The 15,347-nt window shown below is 54.4% G+C and overlaps 1 protein-coding gene across 2 annotated transcripts in view; it reads right to left on the bottom strand.

Annotated features, from left to right (window-relative positions):
• Positions 1–15,347, bottom strand: part of TBCD (tubulin folding cofactor D) — a 155,617-nt gene that overhangs the window by 58,072 nt on the left and 82,198 nt on the right. For both annotated transcript variants that reach the window (XM_039226427.1, XM_039226428.1), the window contains 2 exons: positions 11,709–11,865; positions 1,440–1,497 (listed from right to left, as the gene is read on the bottom strand). In XM_039226427.1, coding sequence (XP_039082358.1) covers positions 1,440–1,497; positions 11,709–11,865 — 215 coding nt within the window. The remainder of the gene's footprint in view (positions 1–1,439; positions 1,498–11,708; positions 11,866–15,347) is intronic.

The raw sequence follows: 15,347 nt of genomic DNA, 5'->3' as shown, positions 1-15,347 counted from the left end.
AGGCAGCCACTCAGTGACGATCCGTTTCTTCTAGCAGACACCGCGTCCTCGTTCTCACAAACTTGCCTGGCCTCCATCTGGACCGTGCCACGGGGCACAGATGCTTCGTCCACTCTCTCTCTACCACCCACCCCCAAAAGCGTGTGTTTGCTCCCCTCTGGACACCTAAAGTCAGCTTCAGCCTCCATGTCTGTGGGCAGAGCTCTCCCGAGCAAGGCCCTCCCAACTCGCCCACGTGTCCCCTGGGGAGTGCCCATTTCTGAGCCGGGAAGACCTGCCTTCCCATGATGCAGCGGGGACCCCAGGGCAAGGTGGGCAGCTCTATCCTCTCCCCAGCACGGGGTCCTCAATCCAGCCCCTCAGCCTAACCATCCACAAAACGCATTCGTGTCCCCACAGAGGAGAACCCCACTTCCGACAACACCAAGGGCTCACAGAAGGCCCTCCGAGGCCCCGGCACCTCTCCGCTCGGCCCCTCCGCCTGCAGGTCTCCCTCTGGCCCCAACCACACGGAGACCAAACCTCAGCTGCACCAGGGCCCTCCTGGCTTCCCCCCACCCAGCCAGCTGCACCCCACGTCTTTCTGAAGCACTGCCTTTATGTCCATTCTTCGCCTCTTAAAGCCTGGGCAGCTGCTGGTCTGCACCTGAGCAAAGGCTCTCATCTCCAGAAAGTCTGTCGCCTCAGCTACCAGCTACTCTTGGCCCTGGCTTCCGGTCCCTCTGCACCTCCACCAGCCCGTGTCTGAGCCTGACCTAAGTGACTGACCACCAGTCAGACACCCCTGTGTAAAGCCAGGGTACCGCCATGGACACTGCCAGAGAGAGTTCCTGGGCCCAGGCCCAGCAGCCATCGCCTCTACTAGCACCCACAGGAACCCCCAAAGCAGAGCTCAAGGCCGCAGCCCAGCTGTAGAGGAACAACGAAATGTCCGTGCAAAGGCTCCTGGTCAGTGCCCTTCGCAAGCAACCGTGTAGCCTGCTGAAAGCTCTTGCACACAAAACACACCCCAAAGGTTACCAGGACCAGTGTTCAAACCCATGAAGCTCCGCTGGGGCCACCAGGCATGGCCAGTGAGGCCCCAGGCCCAGCGTGACCACGCAAAGCTGAGCTAACCTCTGCTTGGAAGTAGCTCCTCGTGTGGCTCAAGCCACTGGCTCTGCCATCACACTCAGGTCACAGCCACAGAGCCCACCTTCTCCTCCTTCTCCGAGCAAAGGCCATCCACCCACAAGGCTCGACAAGGCTGGGGGCGGGCCGTTTAATCCTGGCCCCACTTCCCAGGATAAAGACCACTCCCTCCCTCCCCCCTCCCCGAAACCAGGAGGAAATGCCAACTGGCACCCCACCGCCTGGCTTCCTGGACGCCACGCTCAGGCAGTGTCCAGGAGCGCACGGCCTGTTGAGCAGAGCCCGCCCATGCCACCAGGACAACTCACAGAGGCTGCTCTTCTGCAGTTGATGTTTCGGTCAAACACCGTGGCAATCACCAGGGCGCTGTGAAAAAGAAGGAAAACGATGACTTAGAAGGAAGTCTCTGAAAGGACAGACTCTGTGGCAGGACTCAGGAGCCTCTTTCATTTGCTCAGTGTGCCGTGTGCAGCGAGTTCCCAGCACCACGGGTGGCCAAACCCAGGGCCCCGAGAGCCACGTGAGGGGTGCACATCGGAGTGCCTGCAAAGGAGAGGAGCTGCCACGCGCAGCGGCCGGGGGGCAGAACGTGCTCGGCCTGCACTTGGGTGCCCACAGGACGAGAACCAGCAGCGCCTGGAGCGCCCGGGGAGAGCTCCCTGTGGTGACGATGAGCGTGTGCTACGGGGACGCGCACAGAGAGCCAGGGGAGCTCGGAGGCCCTGCCCCTCGTCAGAAACCCAGCCAAACACAAAGAACAGCTACCGGGGCGCGCAGCGTCCTCCAGGCGGCCCGGCCAGCCCAAGCCAGCCACAGCCGCACCCGGACTGGCTCCGTGCGAAGCCCGCTCCCTGAGGCCGCCGCACCCACTGCTGGTGATGAGGCAGAAAGCAGCTGTCTGACTTTGCGTGGCCCTGGTGGCAGCAAACAAGGATCTGGGGCAGGACTGGCGTCGGTGTGGTTTCTAAGGGTGACCCCAGAACTTCCGTCTCCTATCACGCTCCAACTTTACATCCCAGTCCTCCTCCTCCTCCTCCTGCGGCACGTCGCATTTTTCAGCTCTTCCAGCCTCAATAGCCACCCCTGAACCCGGCAAGTCCCTCCAGCTACACCATGTCTGTCAACACCACGTGACGGCAGACTAACGCCCCCTTGCACAGATGTCCAGCCGCTGGCCCCGGAACCTGTACGCACGTGACGCTGGCTGGCAGGGGCGCTTACGGCTACAGGTACGATCACAGCAGCCAGTAAGGGAGGCCACGGCGACAGACCCGTGCAGTCACGAAGGTCTCGGGGATGGAAGCAGGAGGCAGAGGAGACCAGACAGGTGCAGCCCGAGGACGTGGCCCAAAGCTGCCAGCTGTGTAGGTAAAGCCTGTGAAGGCAAAGAAGGGCCACGAGCCGAGGAACGCAGCAACTCTGGAAGCCTGGAGAGGCAGGGGTCCTCCCCCACAACCCACAAAGGGAACCCACCCCGCGACACCATGGTCCCAAGCCCAGAGAGACTGGAGTCAGACTAGTTTCCTCCACACGCAAACTGTGAAATCCTCCCGCGTATTAAGAGTGAATGTGGAGGGGCGCCTGGGTGGCTTAGTCGGTTGAGTGTCTGACTTTCGCTCAGGTCATGATCTCGCGGTTCGTGGGTTCGAGCCCCGCTTCGGGCTCTGTGCTGACTGCCGGCTCAGAGCCTGGAGCCTGTTTCAGTCTGTGACTCCCTCTCTCTCTGACCCTCCCCTGCTCACGCTGTCTCTCTCTCTCTCTCTCCTAGAAATAAATAAAAATATTAAAAAAAAAAAAAGAGTGAATGAGGCATCAACTCGTGTGAAAATTCGGGTGAAGCTACATCATTTTGCTAAGCAGAAAGTCCACATGGAATAGGTGTCTAGAGAGAAGACGTTCTAGAAATGGTGGTATAGCAGGGCCCAAAGCCCAGTCCGGTTGTGGCCAGGGGTCGGGACGGCTGAGTGCTGGGGGCAGAGTGAGGGACCTGGGAAAAACAGAACCACCGTGGGGTTACAGCTGTGGCACCCAACTCTGAATCTGCCAAACCTGCAGAACAGTCTGCAGCAAATGTAAAAGAAATCACCAGGAAGTGGGGGACCCCAATGGCCAAGGGAATGTGCTTGCATTAAACAGGCCAGCTGTGTGGCCCTTGACGGGGCGGGTGAGGAGATGTGCTTCTCAAGAAAACACGCAGCCGAGGAGAGCCAGGAGGAGGAAGCGAGAGGGTGTGGGAGAAAGCGCGGAGGCGGGGTGATGGCCTGGCAGGGTCCACACAGACGGACGCGGGGGCGCTCAACGGTTGGTGCTCACATATCAGGGAGTGTGAGCAGAGTCCAGGTCTCGGACGGAAATACAAAGCCTGGGACGCAGCTGATTCCGGGGATGGGGCAAGGGAACAAGAGTACCCGGGCTGTAATGCCAGGAAGCAAGGTGTTCCAAAAAATGAGAAAAGTCCGAGTCCTACCGAAAGGACACCGTAGCCAACATGAAACCACTCCCAACAGCCAAAGACGAGCCATCCGAGCGGCCTGTTCAGCGAGTGTCGGTCAACAGGCCCGAGGGTAAAAGAGGAGAGTGGATGCCCTTTCCCTTTGAGAGTCATCGTGCCCCTGACACAGGCAAGACCCGTGGGTGGGCGCAGACACTGGTGGCCAGAGCAGGGAGAACGGGGAAGGACGCGGTCCCGGCGCCCCGACGACACGCAACGGAAGACAATCCCATTAGCGTGAGACGGCTCCTCAGCCAGGAGACCGAGGCCAGCATCCCGCACACAGAGTCTGGGCTGGGCCCCGCCATGACGCCGCCACGGCCACCGCGCCCCGGCTGCCGACGAGAAACAACAGGACACGCGTTCTCCCGTGTGGCTTGAGCGGTACTAACACGGGGGGAGGTGGTGCAGGGCCCCCGGGAGCCTCTCCCCCTCTTCCAGGAACGAGGTGGTTTAAAAGTAGAATTCTAAACAGGATTCAAGCATCTGAAGATTTCAGTGTCTGGGGTCCTTTCACGGGTGAAGCTGAAAGTCACTTCAGCAAAACTCAATCACCAGCACTCACTCCCTCTCTCCCCTAAACTCTCTTCACCATAAACTGCAGCCGAAATGAGGTTCAAATAATAACTGGGCTTAAAACTAGGGAGAAGTCACCTGACTTTAGTAGGAACATTTTAAGATTAATTCTATGTCAGCATCATAATGGCTTTTGTTAATACAATCATAGAAATCGTTAAACTGAGTGTTAGTGTGATCTTTCAATAACTAAAAGTTACATTAACTACCGTTCTCAACAAAAATATGTGGTATGTTGTCCCACATATATTCTCAGAATTCATGGAAATTTTAGTACTACAGTTACATTAAATAAGAGCTGCTTTTTTTTCCAATTTTTTTTAATGTTTTATTTATTTCTGAGAGAGAGAGAGAGAGAGAGAGAGAGAGACAGCATGAGCAGGGGAAGGGTCAGAGAGAGAGGGAGACACAGACTCTGAAACAGGCTCCAGGCTCTGAGCTGTCATCACAGAGCCCGACGCGGGGTTTGAACCCAAGAACCCTGAGATCGTGACCTGAGCTGAAGTCGGACGCCCAACCGACTGAGCCCCCCAGGCGCCCCAAGAGCTGCTTTTTCATAAAATCCATAAGACGATACGTCCTCTAGGAAAAGAGAATCATAAGAACTTCTGCTTTCCTCTAACATCTGACACAAGAGAAAGGCAGACTTAAAGCTTCCTGACTCTGGATCCAGCCAATACTGCCAGAAGTACATATTTCAATATTACTATTTTATACCGAATTCTTAAAATGTCCTATCGATCAACCTGCCCTACATTATCATTTTTAAATGATCAACAAGGAGAGAGAAGAACACGTGTAGAGAAGCGGCAGCCACAAGCCAGTCATAACCCGGTACTGCTAAGTGACGGGTGCATTTAAGCAACACCGGCTCCTCCCGCCCTCCCGTGGGCGCTCCGGCCCCACTCAAGACAGGCCGAATCCGCTTCCAGCTGAGCCCCTCAGGCCGCCAGGACAGCGGACCCGCCTTCGGGCCGGTTCTGCGACAGGGCCACGGTAGTTCCAGACGACCGCGGGAGCAGCTCTGTTTCATGAGCGAGAGCTACTTCCCTTCCGTTCAGCAACCCCCCCCCAACCACAGCAGGCAGCCACTCGGAGGGGTGGGGGCTCCATGCAGCTACCCAAGGGAGCCCCGTGGAACAAGACACGTGCTCACACCCGTCCTGCTCGGCTTCAGGGGACTTGGTGGGGCCCCAGCACCTCGAGCTGGGAGGGGAGCCCCGCCAGGCACAGCGCACACCACTCAGCAACGGCACTTACTTGCCACAGAGGGACATCTGGCCAAGACCATGCACCATGGGAGCCCCAGAAACTTCTATGTCTACGTAACCCCGAGCAGAATGAACTAAGTGCAGCACGCGGTGTCCACCTCTGGGGTGTGAGAGGCCCTGCATCCTGTCGCTGAGCACACTGTGGTGTGGTCACAGGAAGCGCGTTCCCACACAGTGGCCTCTAAAGGGCCACGTTAGCTGCGGCCGGGGAACCTGAACAAGGGACTTGCACCGCGTCACCTGCAGACAAGCTGGCCTCTGCACTCACACGCTAAATGGCTGAAAACGTTCTCTGCTCTACTGATGTTCTAGCAAACTTCATGAAACAAAGGAGGACAAATAGAGCAATGCCTCTTAAAATACAGCCTTTAGCTTTTAAACAGACACTGTGTTTTAGCTTTTATTTTTATTATTTTTTTTAATGTTTTATTTATTTCTGAGAGAGAGATAGAGGCAGCATGAGCAGGGGAGGGTCAGAGAGAGAGGGAAACACAGAATCTGAAACAGGCTCCAGGCTCTGAGCTGTCAGCACAGAGCCTGACATGGGGCCCGAACCCACAAACCATGAGATCATGAGCTGAGCCAAAGTCAGAGGCTCAACTGACTGAGCCACACAGGTGCCCCAAATATTTTTTATTGTGATTAAATTTTTAAAACCAGTCTAATTTAACACTTTCAGAACAAAACTGGCTTATCTACAAATACCAGCATGTTTCAAACAAACACAGGTCTGGGAATATTAGCCAAATATAAATGTGGAAGCTCCCACAGGCCCAGGGTCCATGTGTTCTTCTGAGGACCCCTCTCCGCAGTGGGACGGAGCCCAGTGCGTGAGTCACCAGCTCTCACTGCACACTTAGAAAGGGGATGTGCAGAGCGGCCCCAGGCCAGCCACACACGCTGCCTGCCGGGCCTCAGTCGGGCTGGAACGCGTCTCTGGTGTCTTCACCTGTTTGCTTTCGCTGCAGGAGCTTCAGTGATACTTCACCAGGATTTCCCAACACAGAGACATGGGCTGTGTCAAACAGAAAGGGACTTTCTTTCTTGTCCGCGCCAGGGGGCTGCATGCCTCCACCTGCCCTGAGCTCCAGGCACCTGGTTTTCAGGAGGAACAGCAGAGAGCAGGTCTCACCCCAAACTCAATTTCTGTTAGCCTACAGAATATTTTATAGCAAAAAAAAAAAGGCAAAACACACTGTTTTTACCCCAAGTAACTAATCCTGTCATTGTGAAGCAAAGGAACTTTTTTTAGATAGGTACCAGATTAATAATTTATTACCCATCCACACTGTCAAATCACACCACTTTCTGAGTAAAACACAGGACCTGCCCATGGCCGAAACTTCCTTCTCTAAGTCTTAAGAACCACAGCTCATACCAGCTAATACGACAGTAAAACACAAGAAACTTTTCAAGCACTTTTCTGTCCCGGCAGAGCCCCAGCAGAGGCAGTGTGTTTGCCAGGTGGACAGGTAAGTGCACCCTGGCCACTAACCGCCATTTAACTTTTCTTGAAAAACAAAAGGGTTCTCTTCCCTCTGGAAGTGTGCCATTAAGAAACGCTGAGTGAGAACAAGACGTAGCTTTGAGCAACGCTTGCCATTTCCTGATTTTTCAGGACAATCTTGCCCTCGAGGAAGAGATCTGGGACTCTCGATCCCCAGGCACTGCCCACGCTGCCAGCTGCTCGCTGGGCTGGCTCCGCAGGCTGAGTGGGCTGCTGCTGGCGCAGGAGGCCCTACGGCGCTGATGTCAGCAGGGGCTTGGCTTACAAAAGAGTTTCAGGTGAGGAAATCACGAGAAGGTGACAACCAACACACATGCTGGCAACAGCCGGCTCCTTTTTTCTCCTTGCAAATTAGCTTCTGATTATTGGTATGGAGAACGCACAACCATTCGGGACCATTTCAACTTTGTGTTTCATTGTTCCTAAATTATGTGTGGCTTTTCAGGAAGGCCTACTTACTTTTCCACAAAATAATTATTATATATAATGCTTAAGATATATGGGTTTTTAGGGGCGCCTGGGTGACTCAGTCAACTGAGCATCTAACTCTTGATTTCGGCTCAGGTCATGATTCCAGGGTCGTGGGAGTGAGCCCCAAGCCAGGCTCTGTGTTGACATGGTGCAGCCTGCTTGGGATTCTCTCTCCCTCTCTGTCTCTCCATCGCTTGTGCTTGGCACGGTCTCTCTCAAAATACAGGAAGGGAGGGAGGATGGTGAGTTTTTCAAACTAACCAACACAATTTCAAAATGTGACTGAATCTATCTAAAAACCTCCTTTCTGATATTTCTAAAACAGAGAAGGTCTGTGCATATTCACCAGGAGGGAGAGAACCACGTTCCTTCAGGAAGGTGGGCAGCTAACCCCGGAGGTGAGCCCCCCGTCTCGTGGCCATGTGAGGAGGTGAGGGCCACAGAGTGACCCCCTCTCTGGCCACCTGCACTGAGCCCAGGCCTGCCTCCTTGCTGTTACTACCACCCCGGTTCCTTTCATCAGGTATTTCTATTTCATTTCCAGAATGTCGTTCAGATCTCAACTACCTACTTTTGCAGGATCCACTGGAGAGTTTGTGAAAGTACAATTAAAGATATCACGGTTTTATCATGAGCCAAGATTAATGGGTTTAAAGGCTGACAATTAAAATGTGGTCACTTATTACAAACCAACGGAGGCAGATCTCAAAGGCCACACCCCAACCGATACTAGTGGGGCAGGGAGGCGCGCGCAGGCAGCGTCCGCCAGGCTCCTCGGCACCGTGACTCACCTCCCACCCGCCCTCCCGCCCCCGGATGCCCGCAGTCCAGATGGACGGGAAGAGCTAGGGCACAGACTCCCTCAGAACCTGCTAAACTGGCCTGAGAGCCTGCCGGGCACAGCTCCAAAGGGTACTGGCTGATCCAATCCCGGGATGGGCACAGGGAGAGGGGACAAGATGGGCCTTTTTCGCAGACACTCCTGGGAAAGTTAGGAGAAATTAGAAAGGCGATGAACCAGTAGTCTCCAGACCCCCCTGCCGGCTACTGGTCTCCATGCCTGTGTTCCCAGCAATCACTCGGGCACAGCCAGGGAGTCGGGGAAGCCAATCTCCTCAAGACTGAAGGACCCACTGGAACCTAGGGGGTCTCCGTGGAAGGACACGGGCCTCCACCACAGTCACTGCTCTCTGGTCCCTCGTGCTCAGCGACTTGCTCAAAATGAGTCCCGGCTCAGGATAGTCAGTGTTCTGAACACCCAGCTCCACACTCTCCCGATGCGTTCCAGACACGCAGTGGGGCCCTGCAAGGCTCCCCAAGACCTCTAAGGAGAGGGCTCAGCCCCACCCTCTCTGCAACAAGCATTCTGCAGAGGCACGCTCACTCTGACGAGAGCAGACCAACCTGGGCGGACGAATCTGGCGGTGGGCAGTCCCTTGGAAGCCCTCTTACCAAGTGCCACATGCCAAGAAGTGAGTCGAGAGGTCAGGACCCTCTCACAGTACAGAGCCAGCTCCCTGGGCCCCAAGTCTGTCTTTGCTTCTCTGGAAAATGGTGGTGACCCTGCAGTAAGATGTGCCAGTGCCTCTCAGCCTCCAAAACCTCAGCCCCACGTTGTGCAGGAAGCACACTCTGGAGAAAGGAGACTACCCGTTATTGTGCAGGCTGGTCCAAGGGTCCAGGGGCCTGTGACCTGCCAATGCCTGGACCCATACACTCAAGCCAACCCAACTTCCATACTGTGTCACGCTAAGGCCAGGCTTAACATTCATCAGCAAGTCTCTCCACTCACTGATACTTCACTTTATAAAATCACCATTGAGATTGGTGTGTGACAGTAAAGCTATGTAAATGCAGAAAGCGCAAGAGCCTCTTTCCCAAAAGCCGAGCCCTGGGCGAGAAGCCTGGGCCCACATGCATCAGTGGGGACGTTACAGCTGAGACCCTGAGGTGCCATAAGAATCTGTCCCCAAAGTACAGAACAGTGGGAATGATGGCCGCTCGCCCTTCTGTGCGGCTCTGCGCGTGCAGGGCTCCTTCTGTCCAGGGGAGTGAAGCCTCGCTCCAGTCCCATTTCCTCTGGTGACCTTTCAGCCCTGGATCCCACTTCTCCCATCAGGCTGGACCAAAGAGGGTCCCTCAAGAAAGGAGGGGCACAGATTCCTGTGAAGCTTGCAGCTCTCAGACAAATGTTAAACTGAAAAGCAAGTGTGTTAGGGTCATTTGCACTTTGAAACAGGAATGACCATGTGAAGAGCCAGGATCCCGGAAGCGCTGTGTGTCGTGTCCGCCGCAGAGCAGGCTGTCAGGGCTTCTCAGCACAGAGGCGGGCCGCACCCTTGTGCGAGCTGGGTCTGGCCGTCTGCCGCTGGCCTGTCCCAGCACCTGTCTGCTGGGAGACTCTGGCCGAGTGTCCTCAAGCACTGCCCCTTGCTTGTCCTCAGTGGAACAGGAAGAACCACAGTCCCCACCCACACCTCGCAGCAGCATCCTGTGACCGATGTCAACAGTAAGCACATTTTCTGCCTCGTTCTCTAGTTACAGAAGCAACTTCCAAAGAGGTGAGAAGCAGAACAAGGAAGCAGCAGGCAGTGCCCGCCCTCACGCCGGTTTTCGGCACCGGGGAGAACAAGTGCAGAGGTGGCGAGGAGGGGACAGGGCCCGGGAGCTGGCAGGGTCTCCCCGGGGCAGCCTGGCCCTTGCTGCTCCGGAGGGTCAGCAGCAGCCACAGCCGGGGACGAGTGAGGGACGCGGGTGCACGCAGCCGTCCTCCGCCCCTGGGCCAGCTGCGTGGCAGGACAGCTTCTCGCCAGACCACTGCCCTCTCGCTCTGGCCTGCGCGCCCCCCCCCCGGCGGACACAGCTCGGGAGAGCCAGGCCTCTCTACAACTTCCTCGGAAGCGCTTTATCTCCTTGAACCGGGATCAGAATCCTCAGGCTCCTCTGGAGGCCTTGCTTTGACGGGAGAGTCAAGATTGGGCGATAGAGGCCTTGGCCACATGTCACTGGTGTAAACAGGCCTGAGGCCCCTCTCCCGGCCCTCAGATCCTGGGGAAATAGGACAGCAGTGAGAAGGGAGAGACACTCCAGTCCCCAAGTCCTCTACTCCACACGGAGGAGCTGCAGGAGCCGAGGCGCTGGCCGCCCTCTGGGCGTGCTGGGTGCCAGATGGGCCAGCAGCTCCCGCAGGCACCCAGGGACGCCTGAGGAGGAGGAGCTGGCTTCCCAGGCCCTGCAGGTCCTGGCGCACAGACCTTGGGGGAGCACCTCCCCCACCCCCCAACCTCCCCAGGTCAAGGCACCTGCCACGACCTGCGACCTGTGACCTGCGCACCATCCTGAAATCCGTTTCCTAGTAAAAGCGGTCAGGAAAGTATTTTGCACATGACTAACACTGAGGCTGCCACCGAGCTCAGAGCCCCTCCCCTGGCCGTGTAAGGCACAAGAAGTGGGGACCTGACATTCTTCAAATGAAAGGAACTTAGTTTAGTCCAAAAAACAGAGTAACAAATCAGAGTACAAAAATTAACTTAAAAATTCACTCTACTGGGAACACCCATGTTTTACACTTTTCCCAAGCAACAAAATACCAGAGCCTAAAAGTGCGACATGACGTCACAGGTGCCCAGACGGCTCGGGGGGCTCAGCTGGGCTTGCACAGCCAAGTTTGAGGGCCGAGCGGCCCAGACATGCCGCAGTCCACAGAGGGTTCTGGTGGGGCCACGAGCCTGCTTGTTTCTCTTCTTTCGCCAAGAAACCAGAGAAGATGTATTTTTCTACCTCAGAAACCTGTCCAGAAGAGTGTTGATTTTTGTTTCAAAGGTACTGATGATTTCAAGTGCAAGTCCATAAAAATTAGAAAATTAAGGCGGGACAAAATGCAGCCTCCTTCTCCAGCTCCAGGAGCTCCGGCCAAGGTGACAGAATTTCTCGCGGCACAGACACTCAGACACAGACGCACAAGCCGCCTGACCGACTCACGTGCTCCCCACCTGCACTTCCTCCACACCGACCCCCTTTATCTAAGCATCCGCCGGCCAGAGGCTGACCAAAGCCTCTAGGACGTTCCTCCTAAACACTTCTGGCTTGAACTCTTTACCCACAAAAAAGGAACTCCACTCTTCAGCTGTTGCTTTTCTACAGACCTCTCTTAAAATCCTATTATCAGCTCATTAATACCTACTTCTTGTGGGAAAGGTGCCACACCAGCTGCTTCCCAGGCACAACCCGAGGGCAAATCCGACCCCGCCATGTACTTTACCTGGAAATGGCGGCCACGAAGGGCTGCAGCTCCCGGGGCTCATAGGCGCGCGCGAAGGCCCAGCACACGTAGCAGGCAGCGTCCCTGACGTTGGTGCCCACGCTACAGGAGCCCCGCTTCTCCTCATAGGTCAGTGCCTTCAGGATCACAGGGACAACTGGGCACAGGAAACAAAGACTGTGAGCACGGAGGCCAGGGGCAGCACACGGTCCAACCTAAAGCCACCCTGTCAGAAAGCACATGTTTAGAAGGAAAATAGAAGTCAGTGGACATGTTATTTAAAAGCTGCCCCCAAATTACACAAAGAGGTGAAAGCGGGTACAGAAAGGCATGGATGCCTGGGGTGTGCTGGCCACAGGGATCACAGAAAGGAGACCATTTCACCTTCAGGCCAGAAGTTAGCGCCTGACGCCCCACCCTGGGGAGGAGAACCCAGGGCGCAGGGAGTCTTGAGTCACTCGGTTTCAGAATCAAGAACCAGGGTGACAAAGGAAACCAAGCCCAGGGTTACTTCTGTGTTAATTTTAAGGATAATCAAAATATGTTTAATTATCTAAAATATCTTCACTGTACAAAGTAATCTGAGGTACATAACAGATTATCCTTCTGGTTCCATCTGCAAGTGAGTAATTTAATAATATTACATATGTGATTTTTGATGTAAAGTATGAGAGAATTCTAAGATACGTGATAAGAGTACTGGAATGTTTAAAGGAGCTAAAATTTTAGCATACGTTAAACTTATCATATTCATGTATTTGAAGTACTTGGGAAGAGTTCACTTATTATGACATATAGTCACGCACAGGGCCAAAAAATATGAGAATGTAATTACCTTATAAATGAACTAATATTTTATAAGCTTCTTAGGGGCACCTGGGTAGCTCAGTTGGTTGAGCATCTGACTCTTGATTTCGGCTCATGTCATGATCCCGGGGTGGTGGCATAGAGCCCCATGTCAGGCTCTACGTTGAGCACGGAGCCTGCTTAAGATTCTCTTCTCCCTCCCTCCCTCTGCCCCTCTCCCCACCCTTGTGCACTCTATTTAAATTTAGGGGGGGAAAAAAGCTCTTAAAATGATAATAGGAAAATGACAGAAAAAAGTCTAAGAAAAATTCTTAATTTGTAATTCAAAGACAGTATGAATTTTTTTAAAAGTCACTGTAAATGAGATTTTCTGAAAGATATGCTGAAGGTCCCAGTTCACCAATCTAAATAAACCCACATGGATGCTCCATAAAGCACACTGCCAGCTCACCTGGTGTTTAGAAAGCATGCAAAGTGGAAACGAGGGAACATCTATTCTCAGGAGATGGAGTGGCCCTGTGTCCCCGACCCCCAGCACTGGTGGTGCTCGGGCAGAATCCCTTCCAATCCGCAGCAGCTGAGCACTGACACCACGGGCTAGACAGTGGAAGGCCAGAGGCGACGGCCCACACCCTCAGGGATGGTCAGCTTCAGGAGGCCGCGGGGAGCGCATCATTCTATCGTCACCCACAGACAGGGCCTCCCGTTTCCAGCAGCCTCACACCTCGGGCCACGCATCGCCAACACAGTAGCTTCCCACACAAGGCAGGTGCCTAGCGCAGAAAAGCACCACGCGTTTGCCCGCCGGGGGATGGCCGACCAGTATGAGACGACGACAGAGATGAACCACTGACACAACAAAGGACAAAGCTAGAAGCCAGTGCACCAAGTGACCCAAAGGTAGGACGAGAAGGGCCAGCCCAGGCCCTCGCGCACGTGTGTGCCAGGGCCGCCCAAGGACTCTGGCGCCTGTCACGAGCACCTCACCACGCACCTCACACCCGCCTGTCTGCTTGACCAGACGAGCGCCGGTACGTGCGCAGGGTCCGAGAAGAGACGCTCCAGCGAAGGTTCAAGAAAAATGAAGCAGCAATTACCTGAACGTGCAACTATCATCCCAGAAATTATCTTCTAGGAAAATGTACCTAGAAATAGCCTTGGGCAAAAAAAATCAAAAGAAACAGAAAGACTGAATATCAAACACAAATCTTCCCTTTGCCTTTTTGCATCTAAGGATTTTTGATTCCATGTAAATAGCAACAAAAAGTAGATCTGATTCTGTACAATTTTTATATACATATGGCGATTACTTTTAATCAGATTGTAAAATGTTAAGATAAATTCACTTAAAATTACGTAAGTAAACTCTAAAATAAGTTACCAACAAACAAAAAGCTCAAAGGTGCAGTGCTCTCAGCTACACACTTCCTCCCGGGATGGGGCCAAGCAATGGCGCCCGCACCCAGCACACAGAGGAAACCGCAGCTGGAACTGGCCTGCCCTCCTCTGTGCGTGCCGAGGACCCCAAACCTTGGAGCCCACCCTCCTGCAGGCTTCTCGTTTCCTCAACCAAACGGCAGCAGGACACCCTCCTGGGATATGCCCCGCAAGTGCCACGGTGTCTGAAACTGGGGCAGAGTTCAGGGCATATCACCCTGGGGCCAGCCCTCCTTGCTTCCCCATCGAGCCAAGGCCTGCACTCCCCACCACTGCCACCCCTCACCCCAGCTTCCTCTTGCCCAGCCCCTCCGTCACTGCCACACCATCACCGCTCTCAGTGCGGGTCTGCTCAACGACTCCCGCCCCAGTGGCTCCTGGGGTTCCCTCTCGAAGGCACCAGCACCCCCAGGCCCTGAATCTCTCCAGGCTACACTGGACTGCTGCCTTCTCCCACCTGCAGAGGCCCCGGAGCCTTCTCCATGCCAGGCAAGCTTTGCTGAGCAGGAGCCTCTGAAGCTGACGAGGGTCTGTGTTCATCAGTCAGCACACCAGAAACTAAGCTCCATTTTCTGATAGGTGAAGGACACCTATCAGTCCTTGTGAATGTCTAACGGGGCCTCCAATAAGACTCGCAGGGCAAGCACAAATGCCACAGCAAGTGAGAAGGCACTACCATAGCTGCTGTACGCAAAGTGGATAAATCTAAGAGGTGATTTTTTAATTTTTGTCTGAACTTGAATTAAACCAACTCTGCAATGCTTCAGACTGGTCTTCAGTGGTTTTACTGGAACTACTCCTTGTCTTCCAGTGTCGTTCACATTCACTTTCCACTCTCACAGGACAGCCCACTGGCGGCCCAATGGATGTCACAACTAATAGGCTGTGGCATCTTTAGGAGGAAAGCATCATATAAACGCAGTATCACGGCTACGCCAGGGCCCCTAAGACTGTCACTGTAATTCAGCTGCCCAGACAGCTCTGCAACGGTCTGTAAGACCGTTCAGCAATTCTATAGCCTGAGGGGAATCTGGATGCTAACTGCTGAGTCCCAATTTATCGGTCCACTGGACAAAATCAATTTCAAGACAGACAACGATGAGTGACAGCGGCCAGTGCTGTGGATGTCGACTTCAGGCAGGCATCACACCCACCACCACGCTCAGGATGCTCAGTGCCACCAGTGAGAAGCCCACTTCCTTACATACACAGCCCCCACTCCAGGCCTACATGCCCTTGAGGTCACTCCCATCATACCCCACAGAGCCTGACTCCGGGTCAGGGAGCCCAGTGGTCTGTTCCCAAGAGGGAGATGGTTTCCCAAAGTGTTGCTTTTTTGGCCAGTGAGGTCAGTCAGCCACGAGGAAAAGGACACACAAATTGCTGGTTTGTTTT

Source organism: Hyaena hyaena, unplaced genomic scaffold (genome assembly GCF_003009895.1).
Source record: "Hyaena hyaena isolate Hyena2069 unplaced genomic scaffold, ASM300989v1 scaffold_21, whole genome shotgun sequence".
In the NCBI taxonomy this organism is placed as follows: domain Eukaryota; kingdom Metazoa; phylum Chordata; class Mammalia; order Carnivora; family Hyaenidae; genus Hyaena; species Hyaena hyaena.
Note: the sequence above shows the minus strand (reverse complement) of the source record. Positions and strands in the feature narration are given on the sequence as shown.